We start from the raw sequence: 21,871 nt of genomic DNA, 5'->3' as shown, positions 1-21,871 counted from the left end.
AGAGTTTTCATCCAATACGTTCCATATATATGTGTGCGTAGCCATCATATTTTCTTTTTTTGTTTGAACACGAATTTTCTTTTAATCCCTATCGTCTGTGAGACTGAACGCAAGACCTTCCACTCTCAAATCCAGGTATTTAAAGACTTTGTCTTTGCAAACAACCAACTCCCTCATTGGTTAACCATCATATTTTCTAAATAAAAAAAAAAAAAAACTAGTGAACAACAGTGCATAAAAATAGACAATAAATTTATTATGTTAACACGTTTTTGCTAGCTAATTACAAAGATTATTAATTTCTTCATTTTCTTGTTGATTAAAAGTATTTATTACTTTCCATATGTAGGCATCATGATTGAATGACACTTGAGTTGTGTTGCTATGGACCAATAAGCTGGATGCCCCTCTTATGGTCAGGTTGCAGTGGTCTTGCATTTTTCGCTGCATGCTGCAATAATTTCACCAGTTTCGTCATGTAAAACTCAACAAACCACTAGAGAACAAATTCCTTTTCAATTAGGAATATTAGTATATATATTTTGCTATAACACAATATCTCAACCATTAATCCTAAATTTCATTTATTTCGACATATGTGTACTTGTTTAAAAATTGAGTTGTTTTGAGTAATTTCTTCTCAGCCATGTTAAGCAGGTAAAATTTAAAAACATTGAAGGGAAATGAAACCCGCAAAACTCGGCCAAGTTGTATTCCAACACTATGTTAAATTGCGAATTTTGTAATTCATCTAAAACATCAATTATTGTTAAATCTAAGACACCAAAGGTCATGTAGTCCAATGGTATCAAAATGCTGAAATGATGCCTCTCCCAAATTGGTGTTGCTACAAGTCTCATTGTAGCAAATGGTGAAATTTAGGAGTAGTTGTAGGTGTGTGTGTGTGAGTTTTTCTTTTAAAAAAATCTAACATGACCCAACCCGTATTTGTCTAATTTGACTTGTTACTGACACGCCTAATTTGTCACCTCTAGTCTGAAATATATGTCCTGAGAAAAAAAATTATATTTACTTACATCATGAACTGCCTCGCGAAGTAATTTAACTTGATCAAGCGAGACCGTCCTCACCTGCACAGCACATTCCATAACTTCTATAAAAAAATTTAAACACTTAACATAATTAAGTATATTTAGTATGTACCTTCTTGCTAATGGTCCAAATGACCCCTTCCGTACATGGAGGCACAGTGAGTGAGCCAATATAGTTATAGTACCTTCGGCAACTCATATGAATCTCTCTCGGGTCGATCACACCCGGGTGTCTATGTTCATTTTCTTGGTTCACCAATGATGTTATGTTTCGAGCCAACTGAAATTTGGATCGGTGATAAATGCCCATCTGACCAAATGTGGATGTAAAACCAACTTTTAGGATTTTACCTTAGAGAGGAAGCGGTTTGGTTTTCCAATTTTGTAAAGAATAGCAATGACTGCAATTTGGTGTTTGGAGGTTGGATCGACGCTCTTATGAACCATGTGTAGCTCGAGTGAGTACCTGCAAATTAAGGCAATTTTTCAATGAACTTGCTCTACAATTTCCAATGTCAACAACATTGAGATAAAGATGGTGACTTATATATGATATATCATTTTTATTTTGTTCTGGCACATGAATTCTAAGGTTCTGCATTGGTGTGGCGCAAGATGGACACGCGTTGGTTTTCTAGCGGAGGAAGTTTAAAAACCGACAGAAGTGAACGACCATTATGTTAAGAACACCTCCAATGCTGAAAACTTACATTTTTTCCTCCAACACTAAACCAATACAGACCTCCACCTCACGCTCCACTTTCATATAAAAAAATAATCTGTGTGTATGTGGTCCCTACATACAAAGTCTGGATGAGTCCGCTGGAAGGGACCAGACCACCCTTAACCTACTCCTCCAACGCCACAGCGGTCTGGTTTACTTTCGGACTTGGTCCGGATCTCGGCGTTTGAGATGATGCTCTAATGTGATTTGATCAAATGACTATTCTTGTGATCTTTTCTAAAAGCTATTCTTGTGATCTTTTCTAAAAGCTATATATTAAAGTGAATAGTAGAAACATAACAAGGAAAAAATTTACCTTTTTTTATTGATTGTATGCTCGGAAGGCGAGTGCCAATGGGCTTGTTTAAGAGCGTAAATCGTTCCATTTATTTTGATCGAACCTGCATGGCCCTCCCAATGAACCTGCGATCCCCAACCAGTGAATTTAAATAACATCTCAAGTAGATAAAGTTTTCTTTTTGTATTGAGCTCGAGGTCTCCCTAGAAGCAACAACTCTATCATCTAGTGTATAGGTATCATCTCACCTTTCCCAGACCCTATTAATATCTTTGCTATTGCTGGGATTTTACTAGGTACGATTATTGTTGTAGTTTTCTTTTTGTAATTACAATAGTGATCGATACCGATGAGCTCTTATGTTATACCAAAAATTACACTTACTATGAGCTATAAGTAGATACATAATTACGTATCATGCATATGGGTGATTATATTGTTATAATTGACATTTTAGTATAATTGGATGTACTTAAGACAATATAAGAAATCATCATAAATATTAATACAATTGTTGTCTAACACAGTTACAATTTCAAACACTAAGGAACCTCAAAGGTTTCTAAAGGGCCTTCGACACTAGTAGGGTCCAAGAGGCAACTCCCTAGAGGATTAGTGACAAGTGAGCTTAGTACTAAGATTCTAAGCAAAGGCGACTTAATTCTTAGTGGTACGTTATATTAACTTACTTCAGCAGTTGATACTTAGTACTAATAAAGCTGAATACTATCTATGAGTAGTTTTATAACTGGGTTGTTATAATCATCATACTCTTTCATGTAGAGTTGTAACGTTTCAACATAATCTTTGTGATTGCTCAACCCCTATATTAATAAATTTATTTGGTATGTTTAAGACACAAATTTACCACTTTAATTTCACAGAGATCCGTGTTATGCCTTCTTTGTAGATACTGTGTCTGTCTTATCTGATTATTGATTTCTTACTCTTTGTAGATACTTTATGTCTTATATAATTACTACCTCCGTCCCATTAAAAGTGTCTTATTTTAAATTTTCAAAGTCTTTATTTGTAAACTTTGACTTTAATTATATATTTGTTGTGTTATATAAAACTTGATGAAAATTAACCCGATAAAAACACTTGTAAAACACACTCAAATCATATAACTTTCATCAAGTATTATCTAATACAAACAAAATTATTTAAGGTCAAAGTTTACAAATAAAGACTTTGAAAATTCAAAATATGACACTTTTAATGGGACGGAGGAAGTATTAATTTTTTTACACATAGGAAATATTTTAATCACAGTAATATTCAGAAAGCAATCAGGGCATGTTAGAAATACGTACATATTGGTAAATCTGCAACGTATAAATATAAGGAAATCTATTAGTATCAAACTATAACTATAGAAGATTATGAATGCTTATGCATCAAAACATGTGTCTTTAGGACACAGACAAATACATAGTATTCTATTTTTAAAAAAAAAAAACTATCTTCGTGGAGTCTCTTGTTTAACAGCTGGTTTAAAAATAATTTTGCGCACGTTCTCATGTGCAACGGCTAGTTTTTATATATGTTCAGGTGTATGATAATGATTAATTATTAACTAATAATCATGATGGGTTGCCCCCCTTTTTATACACACAGACCACTATTATGTCATTAACTAATAATTAAGTACCTACAATTAAAAGGGTAACCTTTTGTATATACTTCTTTGAGCTAAATGTAATTTTAGTTCATGTGGTTTGAGTCATTTTTCTAATTTAGTCGAAATGTTTCATTTTTCGCCCATGTGTTCAAAAAGGTTTCACCGTCGCCATTTTGGTACACTGGGTTAACTTCATACATGATTTCTGTTAACGAGAAGGACAATTCGGTTCTGTTAACTAGAAGGGCAATTCAGCCATATAAAATGACCGAATTGCCCTTCTCGTTAACAGAAATAATGGATGAAGTTAACCTAGTAGACTAAAATGGCAACGGTGAAACCTTTTTGGACCCACAGACGAAAAATAAAACTTTTGGACTAAACTGTAAAAATGACCCAAACCACAAATACTAAAATCGCAATTAACTCTACTTCTTTTTTTGAACGGCCAACAAACTCAATCCCGGGCACTCTTAATTTGTATATATCGAATAATAATAATCCTAAACGGTAACATTAATTTCATATGATATATTGAATTGCATGTGTATGTGTATTGTGCGAAGGTCGTATGTGATGGAATATATGTCTCACCTCTATATCATGGCCACGGTTAATTATTACTGCAGTGCTTGGCTTGTAGTTCCTCAACAGCTTCTTTGATTTGTGAACAACATCAACTCTCTTATTTGACAAGTCAATTGGAGATTGCATTTTGCCATTGTTACAAGCAGACCATTCTTTGTGTATTTTCCCCCATTTCTCGGGTCCTTTTCCGCTCGCTTTATCGTAATCAAACTCCCTCTCATCCTCTAAAAACAAACAAAATGTGTTGATCATAAATTAATCTTAGCGACTCAAATAATGCATGTCATGATAAAATGGAAGTGGGAAAAAATGAACTTACGAACTTCTTGGGCATAGATCGAAATGGGAAACAAAACAATAAGTAGAACTAGTAGAGATCTGATTCTTGAACTAATGCACATTGTGTATGGTTATGGAGGAAGAGAAACAATGGTCGGTGTGGTGGTGCCGCCGGTGGTGATTTAATCAAGAGTTGAGTAGTATATTTATATTTATAAAGGTTAAAAGGTATGGTGGTTTAGTAGTTGATACAAACAAGGAAAGAATAAATCACTAGTAGTCTAGTACCGTTTCTTTTTCCTGCAAGTTGTGATATTTTTTTAACAATATTTCTTTTTTTTTTTTTTTGTCCATTTCTTACTATCTAGATTTCACCAAAAAAGACTTGTCAAGTTACATTAAAACAGAAAGCAGATGGGCAACAAACTGCGTCACAACCTCTTTCTAAATTGCAAACCCTAACCTTTTAAAGACAAACCCTTGCCCCTGGGATTGAACAATTGTTGTGGATGACCCATTGGACCCTAGTCAAGAAGTGGTAATGGAGGGTTTCATGGTGTGCATTGGTAACGTGTAGGGATGAGATTTCCCAAATACCCGTACCCATACGGTCGTACTGGTATCGTATCCTTACTGTACTCGTACGCATACCGATTTTGTGTATTCGATACATGTATTGGTACTTAGTTTTGTTGATTTTGGTATTAGGTGATTTTGGTATTGGTACGGGTAAAAATGGTACTGGTACAGAATTTGATTACTAAAGAATTTGATATTATGTTTTATTTTCATATTATGGTACTCATATCGATTTTACCTATTTGATACTCATGTTGTATTACTACTCGTACTGATTTTACCTTATTGGTACCCGTACTTTATTGGTACTCGTACCGACTTTACCAACTTAGCACTCGTATGAGTGCTTAAAAATTGAAAAAACATAATGGTACTGAATCGGGTACTGTACCAAAATCATTATCATCATACTCAGTAAATCCCACTAATAGCAAAACTAAGGTAGGGACGTAGGGACTGAAGAGAATAAGATGTAGACAGCCTTACCTCTACCCCGTAGCAATAAAGATGCTGCTTCCGATGAGACCCACAGCTCGATAGTATTTTTGCATCAAGCCAAGCCTTGAACCTAAGGCACATAACACTTAGCAATCGGGACAAAGACTGATTGGTGCATGTACCCCCTTGTCTTTCAGCTATCAATGCCACCACTTGATGCATGATTAACCGCCTGCCGCTTTTAACGTTATTTTCAAGAAATTAGTAAAATAACATTAAAATTAGTGCAATTTCACTTTTGCCCTCGAGCGCCCACACATATATACATTATATGTGCACACCACAAATGGGTATTCTACCGAAATAAGCAACCAAAATATCCCTTGGTGAATCAGGCGAAAACTTGAACTACGTACATACAAACTTTTAAAAAAAAGGTAAAGCCTGCCGAAATATCGATACCAATACCTGTACCTATATCATACCATGATATTCTGTATAGTATTCGATATCCAGTTTTGTTCAGATTTAATACCGGTATTTTCGGTAACGGTACGAGTACGGTACATGTATTGTACAAATCTCATCCCTAGTAACGTGTAAGGCTATAAAACCTAGGAGACCTCATAGTTGAGTTCAAACATCCAAACATAGTTCTTAATCCAAATAATAATGTCATCATAATCACAGCTGGGTTCAAACATCCAAAAAGCCCATCTAACCGGAAAGTATAACTATGTTTATTATAACGTTCAATGTTGGCCTTCTTTTTACCCTCCGTCGATCAAGTCAAATCTCTGTAAGGTTTTCATTTGAAAAGAATCAACCACGCAACTAAGAGTATTTTAAAATTATGTGAATACTACAAGTATTTACAATCATTAGAGAATGCTTCCAGTACTCGCATCATGGAGTGTTTGTGAGAGCTCGGTTGTGCATATTAAACTAATCAATAATTTCAATTGCAGACACTCAACTATTTATGAGTATTATACTATTTGTGCATTCTATAAGTTCACGCAATGTAACATCTGTGCATACTTCGCATACCGATTACTAGACCATCTACAAGTACTTCCAATACTCGTTGATTATGGGTAGCGAGAACTATAACCGCATACCTCAAGTACTCGCAAATTCAGGATTTATGAGAGCATATTTGTTGAAGCCCTAACAATAGTGGCTCCTCGGATTTGAGCTTACTTCTAAACTTTTTACATCAAAATGCATTAAAACCTTTGTATAACCTCATTGCATGCATAAATCATCAACATTCAACATTTTAAGTGAATGTCACCTTAAAGCCGAGAAGAACGAGATCCGAGCTTCAAACATTCAATACCATCTTCAAATTTGTCCCTTTGATCCTCAAGCTCGATCAATAACACTGTGGAATCATTTCCACGTCGCTTCCCTTTAACCTTTGTCGAGATCTAGCTCCTAAACTGCATGTTCCTCACTTTCTCTCTCTAGTCTCTCTTTTAGAGTAATGTAAAACGATGAAGAATGAATGGAAGATGTTCTAACCCTTCCCTATTTAGTCCATACTACCATTAATTCACCAAGTCTATCCATCATAAATTATTTCATCAAGGCATTATAAATTGGGGTGTTGAATAAAGAGAAAACAAACTAAGGTGGTGTTTGTTTTTGGCCAGAAGCACTTCTGGCCACTTATGTCTGCGTCGCGCAGACGCGCGCAGAGGTTTGGAGTCCGCAGCTTGTTTGTTTTCTCGCAGACCTTTCATTAAAAAAGGTCTGCGAGACCTCTTCACCACACAGACATGATTCCATGTCTTCTTGGAACCTCTTCTTGGCAGACCTCTTCTTCCACCACCTCCACCACCACATCCCTGCCACCACCTCCACCACCACATCCCTGCCACCACCTCCACCACCACATCCCTGCCACCACCTCCGCCACCACATCCCTACCCAAACCTCCACCACCACATCCCTGCCCAAAAACCCCAAATCGAACCAAAACCCCCAAATCAATATCGGTTAGAGAGATACCGTAGAGAGAGAGAGAGAGAGTGAGAGAGATACCGTAGAGAGAGAGATAGAGAGATCGGTGGTGGTGGTGCTACCAGATCGGAGATCGGTGGTGGTGCATGAACCGAAACCCTAAATCGAACAAAACCCCCAAATCGATGAGAGAGAGATACCGTAGAGACTAGAGAGAAAGAGAGAGATAGAGGGAGCGGCAGGAGACCATCATCATCATCGGAGATCGGTGATCGGTGGGTTTGCGGTGGTGCTTGGTGGTGGTGATGAAGGCAGAGAGAGAGATCGAGGGAGGAGAGTGTGACTGGGGTGGGTGGTTGCGACGGGGGAGGTTTGTGGTGACGGTGGTGACGGTGGTGGCGGTGGGTTAGCGGTGGTGCTTGGTGGTGGTGATGAAGGCAGAGAGGAGAGAGATCGAGGGAGGTTTGTGTGTGAAAGTGTGTTTGTGTGTGTCTTCTAAGTGAGAAGATGTTTTTATAAAATAAACAAAAACAAACCCTCTTTTCCTTGCAGACTGCAGACCTTTGGTCCACCTCTTCTCTTGCAGATGCCTGCAGATGTGGTCCGCAGACTGCAGACCTTTTCCCGCAGAAAAACAAACAGCACCTAAGTTCTTAAAGAATGAATAAATTCAGGCTAACCCACTAGAAAATGGTATAATTTAGAATTATTAATATAAAGTAGGGTAGAAGTAACATTTATCATTAAAACATAAAAAGAATGGATGCATGCTATATCTATAACTACTGGGATTCTCCCGCGCTATGCGACAGAATTTCGGTCTATAACGGTTATGTTCATTACGGTACCGGCACTCAAATGGATATCATCACGTATTTTACATCAATCGAAAACATTGAAAACAAATACCGGTTCGATTCATTAACGTACCGATACTCGTGTATCGATAAAAAAATACTCTATCTTGAATGCAACTTCGTTGTCAACAAAATTTATACCGCACATTTGAATAATTTAAACATATGCTCGTATTGAGCTTTTGACAAAAATAAAAATAACAAACATCAATCCATTAGTTTTAATATTATATGGTTATAGACCTTAGTGGAGGGTTCAAATGAGAAGAAATTTTTTGTAAGAATAAAAAAGAACAAACTTCAACCAATAAAAATGGTTCATTTTACTTCATTTAATTTTTGTATTTAATATGGGTGTAAGGGTATATTGGTAAAATTAGATAGATCATTAATTGTTAGTCTTCCTTTTTAATAGCTAACTAAATTAAATTTGTACTTATTTTAAAAAAATATATATATATTTTTTTCAAAGAAGAAAAAATTTAATTTAAAGTGTAGGATAAATTATGAGGTGTGTTGGATGAATTACGAGTTGTGTAGGATAAATTTCAGTATGTGTAGGATAAATTTCAAAAACGTGTAGGATAAATTTTGATGTGTCTAGGCAAAAATTTTAGTGTGGAGGATGATACTATTTATGACTAATTAATTAGTCAAAAATAACAATAAATGAGATGAAAGAAAAACTATTTAATGTTTTACAATTGTACCCTTTGTTCTTTTCTTCTCAATTTAATTTTCTTCTCAAATGAACCTCGCCCTATATACTATATTAATAATTAACTTTAACTTACTATAAACATTTTAATATATTGATAGTTTTGTCAAATCTGTGTTTAGTAAAAAAAAATATACTACTTAAAAATGAGTTAAATAGGCTAAAGCAAAAAAGAAAAACAAATCCAAATCATAATAAAAAACAAAATCATATAACACCAATTCAATGAAATAATTATATGAATAACCTACACTTGTAGGTTAGGGAAACTTAGAAACCGGTACTATTCACAAGCACCTTCAATATTTGTTATTATATAAATATTAATTAGTTAGTCATTGTTTTAATATATGTTTATAAGGCTGAAAGGTGTGGGGGCATGGGTTGGATTATCAGTGCCACATAGGACCATTAATGGATTGCTATACCACTCTCTTGTCTCATCCAACATGGTTGGTAAGGATTAAATCATGGCAACCATGGGCCTCCTTTCCTTTTTCAATATTTTCTTTTACCTTTCATAAAACTAAATTAAAATAAGAGAATAGTGGTTTAGGTCATGACCACACCCTTAGGGTAGCGGTTTTGGATGATCGATAAAAACTGGGTGACATGGCACTGACGTGGATGGTCATGGTGACCATGAGGGTTATGACCACAATGACCCTCCACGTCAGTGTCATGTCACCCACAATTCAAAACCACTACCCTAAGATTGTGGTCATGACCTAAACCACTATCTCCTTATTTATTTTAATTTATATTTTTCTAAAGAAAAATGAAATGATTACTTGAAAAATGGAAAGGAGGGTCATGGTTACCATGGTTTAATCTAGGGGTGCAAACGAGCCGAGCGGCTCGCGAGCTACTCGAGATCGGCTCGAGAAAAAGCTCGAAACGAGCCGAGCCTTATCGAGCTCGAGCCGAGCTTGAGCTTGAAATAAAGCTCGTTTGTTTATCGAGCCCGAGCTCGAGCCTCGCATGTGAAGCTCGTTAGGCTCGTCGAGCCTTATCGAGCCTTAGTGTAAACGAGCCGAGTCGAGCCGAGCTTATCCAAACTTGTTTACAAGCCGACCTCGAACCTAAAAATAAGCTTATTTAATAAACGAGTCCGAGCTTCACTTATCGAGCTCGCGAGCCTAAAAAGTCTATTATTTGTATTATTTTTATTTAATATATTTATTAATAGATAATAAACGAGCCGAGCTCGAGCTTGAAAAAAAACAAACGAGCCGAGCTCGAGCTTTGAAAACAAAGCTCGAATCGAGCCGAGCTCGAGCCCGAGCTCTCATAAGTTAATCGAGCTCGAGCTCGAGCATGGTCAAGCTCGGGATTGGCTCGGCTCATTTGCACCCCTAGTTTAATCCATCCAAACCATGGTGGATTATTGAAGGGGATGGTATAGCCTTCTATTTATGTTCCTACGTGGCGAATCATTTCCCAACTATGATCCCCACACCCTTTATCCTAATAAGAAAGATATAATAATTGGCTTCCTTAATTTATAGGTCAAGCTCAAGTTACATTTTTCAAAATCTTTCAAAAATTTATAATCCTTCTATGAAATCTTTCAAAAATATATAATCGTTCTATGAAATATTAGCTATCCTTCAAATTTAGTTTTTTTAAAGCAATTTATCAGAATAATTGGCATGTGACGCCTCAGGACAGCAGTACTTAAAGATTATGTACCTTTCGTCTAATCAAAACAATGAATTACAAGATGCGTGGATGTTCTCTTATTTATTATTATCTTTTTAATCTTGGTTTATGAACCAAGGTATCTAGATGCATAAGATCTAAAGGGTTGTTTGGTTAGTTCTTAATAGAGCTCTTAGTTTAATAATTAATGATTCATACTGTTTATTTTGTAAGCAGATTTTTGAATGGCTCAGACATTTATCTCTGAATGATTAAGCATTGTACTGAGTCTGAATAGTTAAGACCTATAATCTGAATTTGTCAGAAATTTGCCTCTGAACAGTTAAACATTATACTACCTCTTAATGGTTCAGACCTCTTACTGATTTAGCACTTAATGTTTCAGACTTCTTACTTCTTACTGGTTCAACACTTAATCATTCAGAAGTTGCCAAACAGCCCCTAAATTTAATTTTATTATATATGTATTGAACTTGTCCATAAATCATGATGAGAAGGTATATGCATAAATCACAAGCAATTCCATCATTTTTTATTACGTATTTGAATCTGAATATATATTACGATATGTTACAAGGGAATTAACCGTATGTTGTTATACGAAAAGGTTTTGATAGAAAATACTCTTAACCTAAAAACAATGAAAAGTAAAGTGGTAATATGTATACAATGTGCCAGGGCCGTCTCCAAAAATTCTAAAAAATTTAGGCCCTTGGCTAGCAAAACAAAAACGGACCCTTATAATACAAAGTCGATAACTCAATTTTAAAAAGAAAAGATAAAGACATTTGAATTAGTACATATTTATGTACTACAAAACATACATATAAATGAAAAAATGAGCCGTAAAATATAAAGTTTAATAAAAACATATATTTTTTTAAATATATAGCGGTATCAAACCTACACGTTGCATCGGGTGAAAACTTTGTCTGTTTTGATACGCTTGCTATAGCAAACGAAAGAGAAAATCCAAAATAATATTGTCGTAATATGTCCAAAACATGTTCAATTGTTCACTTTACTAGTTTTATAAATAATAAAAAGATAAAACCATTTCAAAAACTGTTTAGTTATATATTTAATTTAAAAAACTAAAAAAAAGTAAATAATAAAAGATTTCAGTTTTATATTAAAAAGAACTTTAAACAATAGGAAGAAAACAAAAAAAACGATAAGGAAATAAAAAAAAATTAAGTGACAAAGTCAAAACGGGGAAAAATGGATTGAAAATGTCTAAATAGAAACTTACCAGACACAACATTAGGATCATTCCTAGCCTCTCCCGAGCCAATCACAAACGCTCGTCCTCTAGCATCATTACCATCGTTGTTGTTGCCATTTGTCTTGTTGTCGTTCCTAGTGTTGTTAGTATCGTTTCCATTGTGGTTGATAAACATGGGCAGTCCTTCTTGAAATGCCCTTCTGTACCACATTGGAAACATCCCTTGCCATTCTCCTTCTGCTACTGTGGTTGTTGCTACTGTGATTGCCTAGCCGGCAGTTGACTTCTACAATCTGACAGCGGTTTTGTCATATTACCCATGATGATAGAAGTTGCACTTTTTGCACTTTAGGTGATTTCCCTGATAAGAACTCTGACTTTAATTAACTGTTGGTTGCTAATTAGAGGTCTTATTGTTGCCGAACTTCCGCTGCTGTGGTGGGGGCTGATTGGGACCAGAATCCTTCCATCAGTTGCAGCGATCCTTGCATGAGCATCTGCAAGATCAATACCTATCCTGATCACATGTGTCATTAGTTGTTTCGTGTAGGCTACCAGGTTTTGTGAATCTCGTCCCCAGTACCCAGCCTCCAAGAAAGACCCTGAAGACGATGTCCCATGCGAGCCTCTGGTTCCTGAACATTCCAAAGTCTCTCCAGTTATGCCTTGCTCACGCCAGGTCTTGTTAGGACCTAAATCAGGCTCATCACGAATAGCAATCTCAAGTTGGCGCTTCTCAAGTCGACGCTTCCTCGACCCAGGGTAGGGTTTTGGGGACAACGGGGGTGAACCCGTGACAACTAACTCCTTACCGTTAGCATGTTGTGAACTAGACATATCTGTAATGCAATGCATTGCATGTGTGAGTGTTAACTGAACCTGTGTGTAATGTATGCAATGAGAATGATGCACCATTCAATTTAGAGGGTAGTGTCATTGTAGTTTCTCAAAAAGAAAAGGCGAGTCTGGTTTTCAAAAATTTAAACCAAGTTCACTATAACCAATGGCAAGTTGTAATGCTCGAACTCGTTTGGGTTTGGTTTTTTTTCGGCTGAGGGCATCAACTACTACGTTAGCTTTACCCAGATGGTATCTGATAGCACAGTCACAATCATTTAGAAATTCAACCAAACGACCTTGTTACATGTTTAGCTCCTTTGTTCAAAGATGTGTTAGAGACTCTTGTGAGCGGTGTAAAATGTACATTTGGTACCGTACATGTAATTTCTCCAGATTTTGAGAGCAAAAACCACAGCTCCCAATTCCATATCGTGGGAAGTGTAGTTTTTCTCGTGAACTTTAAGCCAACGAGATCGTCTATACCCTCCGGCAAGGATAAGATAGGCACGCTACAGAGTTTCTACTTTAGTAGCTAGGAATGGGCGTATTTCGGTGCCTGTTTTCGATGCAGAACAATTCTTAATGGAGTCAATCTTGGTTGGATCGACGTGTATTCCGGCTTCGTTGACTACATGTCCAAGGAAATGGACTTCTCGAATCCAAAAGTCACATTTCAAGAATTTAGCATAAAGTTTCTCCCTTTTTAGAAGCTCTAAGATGAGACATAAATGTTCATCCTTGCTCTTAGAGTAAATTAGAATGTCGTCAATGAAAACGATAACGAATTTGTCGAGGTAGGGTTTGCAAACTCGGTTCATTAGGTCCATGAAGACAATTTGGAACTCGTAATGGCCGTACCCAGTTCGGAAGGCAGTCTTGGAGACGTCTTTGTCTCAAACTCTTGCCAAATGATAGTCTGATCTCAGATCGATTTTTGAATAATAACTAGATCCTTGCAGTTGGTCGAACAAGTCATCAATTCGGGGAAGTGGATAACGATTCTTAACAGTCACCTTATTCAACTCACGGTAGTCAATGCACATGCGGAAAGTATCGTCTTTCTTCTTGACGAATAGAACCGGGGCTCCCCAAAGGTGATGAGCTAAGACGGATAAAGTTGTTATCCAATAGTTCTTATAGTTGGGAGGACAACACTTGCAGTTCGTTCGGTGCCAGTATATATGGTGCTCGAGCTATGGGTGCTGCTCCAGGGATTAGATCGATTTCGAATTCGACTTGCTTGTGCGGTGGGAGGCCAAGCAAGTCTTCGTGAAATACTTCAGGAAAGTCAAGAACGATAGGAATATCTTCGATCTTCATTTCCTTGGTTTGTTTATCAGAGACAAGGGCCAAAATGGCTGTATAACCCTTCCGTAGACAGTTCTGGCCTTCATATATGAGATGATGCCTATGATAGCACCACCTCTCTCCCCGAACAATTAGGGGTTCTCCATCAAAAAGGGGGATACGGACGATTTTCTCTTCATAGAGAATATCAGGGCGATTACAGGACAACCAATCCATAATGACGATAACATCGAAAGTACCAAGGATAACGGGAATAAGGTCTATGTCAAAGTTTTGGTCAGACAATTCGAGCCTACAACCGTTAAAAATATGAGTCGGCTCGATAAGTTTACCATTGGCTTTTTCTACAGTATGCTTAGGGTTAAGGAGAACTGGGGCGGACTTAAGCAGTTTAGTAAAACTCAAGGACACATAACTATGGTCAGCTCCATAATTGAAAAGGATAGAAACGAAACAATCATTTAGAACGAACTTACTCGTCACGACGTTGGGGTCATTCCTAGTCTCTCCTGAGCCATTCACAATTGTTTGGCCTTTACCACCATTACTATCGTTGTTACCGTTGTTGTTGCTGCTAGTGTGGTTATTATTCTGATTCAGTTGTGGGTAGTCCTTCCTGAAATGCCCTTCCGCACCGCATTTGAAACATCCCTTTTCCATTGCCCTGTTGTTGCTGCTGTTGTTTCTGACTTTGTTGTGCTGGTTATGGTTGTTGTGGTTGCCTAATTAGGAACTGACTTCTACAATCCTTGGCAGCATGCCCTATTTTCCCACACTGTTGGCAGCAGTTCTGGTCACATTACCCGTAATGATGAAGGTTGCACTTATTACACTTTAGACGATCTCCCTGGAATGAACCTAGACTTCTATTAGTTGTTGATTGCTGATTGAGGGTCCTGTTATTGTCCTACTTCCTCTGCTGCTGTGGAGGTTGGTTGAAACTATAACCTTTGCCTTGGTTCTCGTCCCATTTACGCTTGTTATCAGGTGTTGTTTCAGGGACAGAAGCACCGCGCTTCAATAGTTTGTTTTGCTCGACGGCCTGATCTGTAAGCTTGTACGCAAGACTGATAATCTGTTGAATAGTAGGCAAGTTGGCAGAAGTTACCATGCTCTGAATTTGAGGAACCAACCCACTCATGTACATTTTGATACGCTTATATGGTGGGGTGGACATGTTAGGGCACATGGCTGCTAGATCATTGGATTGTTTCATATAGGCCTCGATCTCTCAGTCAATCATCTTGAGATTATAATATTCAATTTCCAGTTTTTGAATGTCATCCCGATGACAGTTGTCACACCCCCAAAATCCACACGCGGAGTATCACCGCTTGGAGGCATGACATGACCAGGATCAAACCACCAATCATATTGAACATAATAAGTAATAAATGTAATTCAACCAAAGAATATGAAAGGTGTTCAAAACAAAGCATAGTAAGTGTTTAGTGGAAGCATAATTTGTAAAACCCAATGTAAGTATTAAGTACGAAATAAAGTAATGTATTTAGCATGGCACACACTGCCATGTCCCACAACGACCGCGCCTCCCTGTACAAGCTCCATGAGTACCTAACGACCTGCAAGGCATGTAGCAACGAATCAACAACAAAGTTGAGCGAGTTCACAGTGGGTTGTTTAGTTATAGCATTCGTTTTGTAAATGGTATATTCGTTTGTAACCCATGTATTGTGTTAATTAGTATCGCGGTCTCCCAGACATGTTTGCGAAGGTTGGTGGGGGTTTCCCATGTATTACTAGACCACGCGTATCGACTGCTACGAAAATGTAAGAGGTGCCCTAAGTCAATGTCTATCAGCATTGACCCTTTGCCCATAGTCCATTAGTACACGCCCGTCCGACTGGCACGGTGTGAGGTTTGTTAGACCTAATAGCGCTATTAACTAATGACCCGCTCGCCATAGGCCTCGGCGATTCAGTCGATAAATGAGGGACTTAAAGTGATAGAGTGATGGTCTTATGATCGTGTACGTAGGTTTTACGTACGTGCCCTTCAATCCGAGGACAGTAGTAAGTAGTTCAATAGTAATGATAGTTCAACTAGTTATTCAATCCCATTCCCAACCCCTGGGAATCCCATGCCTTAGAAAGGGTGTGAACTCACCTTGGTTTGCTCGGCAGGACACGTAAAGGTTACTTGAGCAAAGAGGGGTCAACCACGTCCTAACATGGTTACCATACAAGTCAGGTTTTGGTTCAAGTAGTGCACATAGGTTTACACATAGCCTAACAGGTTATATACACGCAATGATCATGGCAAACACGTATCGACACGTTAACAGTCCTAACATAGCATTTTCATACCTGTGCGAACCGAATGATAAGCCCAAAGAACAGGCGGCCCAACCTATTGTGCGATCAGCATAACTTGTGCGGTCCATAATGGGTTATGCGATTCAATCATACCCGGCCCAAATAACATAAACAGTCCAAGCCCAACACGTATACGGCCCAACAAATAGACAACAGTTGAATTGTGCGAATCCGGACAACTTGTGCGATCCGGATGACTTGTGCGATCCAGATGACTTGTGCGATCCAGTTGGGTTGTGCGAGTGGATAGTGGGTTTTAAGGCCCAACAGTCTAATGTTCGTGTGTGGCCCAAGCCTTGTGCAATCGGCACTGTCTTGTGCGATCCACAAGGTCTTGTGCGATCATGCATATACTAATTGTACATGATGCTTAACTACTAGTACCCTTGTTGTGCGATTGTGTTGTGCAACTGGTCTTGTGCGATCAGATCTGGACTCGTGTGACCTGATCTGGTACGACCGAGAGGCTTGTGCGATAGATTAACTATTTTCTAGTAATTCATGCAATCAGTTACATCTATTCAATTAGTTTCCAAATTTACAATTTATCAATAAATGCTAACAACTTCCAAACCAAACAGTAATCGATCAAACAAGGTTTTTAATATCAATTTCTTATGAACCCTAGACGTGATCAAACACAATATCGACTAGACGATTCGTGTTCTTGATTACTAGCATGAAATCTAATCATAACAATACCACGAAATCATCCGCACATGAACACATTTCAGCCGATTAATCATCTATTCGGTTCTAAATTAGCGGTAATATCATAAAATCATCAAATCTTATATTGATCATAGTCAACATACATGTGAGCCGATTATCAAGAACACTATCATTCATCATCATAATCAATCATGTTAACAGGAACCCTAGATCATCATGCAAGATTATTATAGCACACACATCAAAACATCATCAAACATGTAATCGATAAACCCAAACACTAACCGATTAGAGATAGAATGAGGATGATCCGAACACCAAAAGCTTCAAGAGGTGGAGATGTGTGCCGTCGGCTTCGAGAGGAGAGAAAGAGAACGAGTAGGGTTTTGTGTGTTCTTGTTTTGTAACAAATGAGAAGCAACCCCACACATGGGTGTTTGTACGCATATAAAAGTGAGTGGGCCGAACCCTTAATTGGGCTGCCCATTGGTTTCGAGTTCAAGCAAAATGAGCCGAGAGGATGTTGTGCGGTCGGATTAATTGTGTACAGCCCAAGGGTGTTGTGCGATTGGAGTTTTATACCCATTAACTTACAATGCAATCACATAACATTTAATTGATCAACCAAGTTCATATAGTCACATAAGGTCCACATACGTTACATTAAACACAAAGATAGGTTTGAAATAAGAGTTGTCACATTATCCCCAAGTTGAAAGAAATTTCATCCCGAAATTTGGTACGTACTCACTGAGGAAGCTAGTTAAGTTGTATGGTTTTCCTGGGGTGTCACATCCTTCCCCCGTTGGTTTGGAATTTCGTCCTGAAATTCGGTAGTAGCTTCAGCCTCAGTAGTGGTTGTACTGTTTGCGAACAATTGGGGATACTTTAGTTTCATTTGATCTTCGCGTTCCCAGGTGAACTCTGGGCCACGACGGGAGTTCCAACGAACTCGAACAAGAGGTATTCTGGTGTGCTTGAGGACCTTAACATCCCGGTCCGTGATTTCGACTGGTTCCTCGACGAATCGCAACTGTTCGTCGATAGTGAGCTCCTTCAAAGGAACTATGAGGGTCTCATCTGACAGACACTTCTTTAGATTCGACACGTAAAAGACGTTGTGAACCCCACCGAGTTCTGCTGGTAGGTTCAGTTTGTAGGCCACTTTGCCTATTCTTTCTATGACTTCGAACGGTCCGACATATCGCGGATTGAGCTTGCCTCGTTTGCCAAAACGAACTACACCTTTCCAAGGTGAAACTTTGAGTAGCACTCGGTCCCTAACCTGGAACTCGAGTGGTTTCCTGCGCTTATCAGCGTAGCTTTTCTGACGGTCGCGAGCTGCTGCCATTCGTTGCCGTATCTGAGCAATTCTTTCCGTTGCGTCTACTACCATTTCTGGACCCGTGATCTGACTATCACCCACCTCTGCCCAACAAAGAGGTAATCGGCATTTACGCCCGTACAATGCCTCAAATGGAGCGGCTTGAATGTTGGTGTGGTAGTTGTTATTATACGAAAATTCTACTAATGGCATATGCTTTTCCCAGCTGTTGCCAAAGTCAATCACACATGCCCTAAGCATGTCTTCTAGAGTTTGAATCGTGCGCTCAGACTGCCCATCCATCTAAGGGTGATAAGCTGTGCTCATGTCTAATCGAGAGCCAAAAGATTTGTGCATCGCTTGCCACAGTTCTGATGTAAATCGTGCATTACGATCGGAAATAATAGACGTTGGCACCCCGTGCCTTGAAACCACTTCTTTTAAGTAGATGTCGGCTAGGGTAGAGAACTTGTCTGTTTCCTTGATAGCCAAGAAGTGTGCAGACTTAGTGAGTCGATCCACGATCACCCAAATAGTATCATTCCCACGTTGGGATCTAGGCAGGCCAGTAACAAAATCCATGGAAATTTCCTCCCATTTCCATTGTGGTATCTTTTGTTGCTAGAGTAGGCCTGATGGTTTCTGGTATTCCGTCTTGACTCTCGCACAAGTCAAACACTTGCTAACGTAAGTTGCTATGTGGGCTTTCATGCTAGGCCACCAATACGTAGTTCTGATGTCGTGGTACATTTTATCCGAACCAGGATGTACCGAGTAGCGAGACTTATGTGCTTCATCCATTACCAGCTCGCGTAAGTTTCCATAAAGTGGGACCCAGATGTGTCCTGTTACATAGTAGGCGTCGTCTTCCTTTTGTTCTAATCGTTGCCTTGAGCCGCGAGGCTTCAGCCCTGACGTTTTCTGGTTTCAATGCTTCTACCTGAGCATCTCGTATCTGTGCCGGAAGACTAAACTGGATGGTAAGTTGTAATGCTCGTACGCGTCTAGGTGCAGTGTCTTTTCGACTGAGGGCGTCAGCCACAACATTGGCTTTGCCCGGATGATACTTGATGGCACATTCGTAATCGTTCAAAAGTTCGACCCATCGTCGTTGACGCATGTTCAATTCCTTCTGCTTGAAGATATGCTCGAGACTCCTGTGATCGGTGTAGATGGTGCACTTGGTACCGTACAGGTAATGTCGCCATATCTTAAGCGCGAAAACAACAGCTCCCAGCTCCAAGTCGTGTGTAGTATAGTTTCGTTCGTGGATCTTAAGTTGGCGCGAAACGTAGGCAATGACCTTATCCCGTTGCATCAGTACGCAACCAAGACCCTGTATTGATGCGTCACAATAAACCACGAAATCGTCTGCGCCCTCTGGCAATGAAAGAATAGGTGCGCTGCAGAGCCTATCCTTTAAGTGCTGAAAAGCTGTTTCCTGAGTACTACCCCAACGGTAGGTGACACCCTTCTGTGTCAGTAGTGTAAGCGGCTGCGCAATCTTCGAGAAGTCTTTGACAAACCTTCTGTAGTACCCTGCCAAACCCAAGAATTGGCGAATTTCCGTTGGTGTACGCGGTGTAGGCCAGTTCTTAATCGAGTCTACCTTGGATGGATCCACATGAATCCCGTCCCTGTTTACCACGTGGCCTAGAAAGTGGACTTCACGAAGCCAGAAGTCGCATTTCAAAAACTTGGCGTATAATTGTTCTGTTCGAAGGAGTTTCAAAATGAGTCGTAAATGCTGCTCGTGTTCCTCCTGACTCTTAGAGTAGAATAGGATGTCGTCGATGAAGACAATCACAAACTTGTCCAAGTAAGGTTTGCACACCCTGTTTATAAGATCCATGAAGACCGCAGGCGCGTTTGTTAACCCGAATGGCATAACTAGAAACTCGTAGTGGCCGTAGCGAGTTCTGAATGCTGTTTTGGAGACGTCCTCATCCCGGACTCTCAGCTGATGGTAGGCTGACCTCATATCTATCTTCGAATAATAGCTCGACCCTTGTAATTGGTCGAACAGGTCGTTGATGCGTGGAAGAGGATAGCGATTCTTCACGGTCACCTTGTTGAGTTCACGATAGTCTATGCACATCCTGAAGGTACCGTTTTTCTTCTTCACAAATAATACTGGAGCTCCCCAGGGCGAAGAGCTGGGACGAATGAAACCCTTTTCCAAGAGTTCTTGTAGTTGCTTGGACAGTTCTTCCAGTTATGATGGAGCTAAACGATAAGGTGCTCGAGCTATGGGTGCTGCTCCAGGAGCTAGCTCGATCTGGAATTCGACCTGGCGATGAGGCGGTAGCCCAGGTAATTCTTCAGGAAGCCGAACTAATTCCTGATGTCATAGCTGGTACGCTTTTAGTCCACAACGTTTATGCAAAAGTATTATTTGACTCTGGTGCAAACCAAAGTTTTATAAATACTTCATTCTGCCAAGCCCTTAACTTACCTTTAGCCAACCTTAGGCAAATTTTTACAGTTGAAACGGCAGATGGAAATTCTGTTAAAATAGACAAGATTTTGCAAGAAGGAAATATAGAACTATTAGGCCATAAATTTTCTGCAAACTTGTTACCAATGAACTTAGCCGAATTCGATGTCATATTAGGAATGGATTGGTTAGTAGCCAACCATGCTCGAATTCTCTGTGATAAAAATTCGATAGAAATTCATACACCCACAGGAGAATTAGTAACAATTACCGGAGACAAACCACAAAAGCCACTGAAATTTATTTCAGTAATGAAGTTGGCCAGTTATTCAAGAAAACAAGGAATAGCATATATGGTTTCAGTAGTTGTTAATACCAAAAGTAAGAAACTGGAGGATATTCCAATAGTATCCGAATACCCAGATGTCTTTCCAGAAGACTTACCAGGATTACCACCTGATAGGGAGGTAGAATTTAGAATTCATCTAATTCCAGGAACGATACCGATAGCCAAGACACCCTATCGGTTAGCGCCAACTGAAATGTTAGAATTAAAGACACAGTTAGATGAATTACTAAGTAAAGGATTTATACGACCAAGTGTCTCTCCATGGGGAGCCCCAGTGTTGTTTGTAAAGAAGAAAGATGGATCGATGAGAATGTGTATCGACTATAGGGAATTAAACAAGGTTACAATTAAGAATCGATACCCATTACCTAGGATTGATGATCTTTTTGATCAATTGCAAGGAGCTAGATATTTTTCTAAGATAGATTTGCGTTCCGGATATCATCAATTAAAGGTACATGAAGAAGACATATCTAAAACTGCTTTCAGAACTAGGTATGGACATTACGAGTTTACAGTCATGCCCTTCGGATTAACAAATGCTCCCGCAGCATTTATGGACATGATGAATAGAATCTGTAACCGTATTTGG

The 21,871-nt window shown here is 38.9% G+C and overlaps 1 protein-coding gene across 1 annotated transcript; it reads right to left on the bottom strand.

Moving 5' to 3' along the window:
* Positions 1-231: 231 nt before the first annotated feature.
* Positions 232-4,764, bottom strand: LOC110891298 (alpha carbonic anhydrase 7). The gene is made up of 7 exons (XM_022138992.2): positions 4,606-4,764; positions 4,293-4,510; positions 2,093-2,199; positions 1,404-1,518; positions 1,165-1,332; positions 1,038-1,091; positions 232-451 (listed from the first exon to the last, which is right to left on the bottom strand). The coding sequence occupies exons 1-7, from the start codon at positions 4,685-4,687 to the stop codon at positions 383-385; spliced, it is 813 nt and encodes a 270-aa protein (XP_021994684.1). The 5' UTR covers positions 4,688-4,764; the 3' UTR covers positions 232-382.
* Positions 4,765-21,871: the final 17,107 nt, after the last annotated feature.

This window comes from Helianthus annuus, chromosome 11 (assembly GCF_002127325.2).
Source record: "Helianthus annuus cultivar XRQ/B chromosome 11, HanXRQr2.0-SUNRISE, whole genome shotgun sequence".
Lineage (NCBI taxonomy): Eukaryota > Viridiplantae > Streptophyta > Magnoliopsida > Asterales > Asteraceae > Helianthus > Helianthus annuus.
The sequence above is the reverse complement of the archived record's forward strand: the minus strand, read 5'-3'. Positions and strand labels throughout refer to the sequence as shown.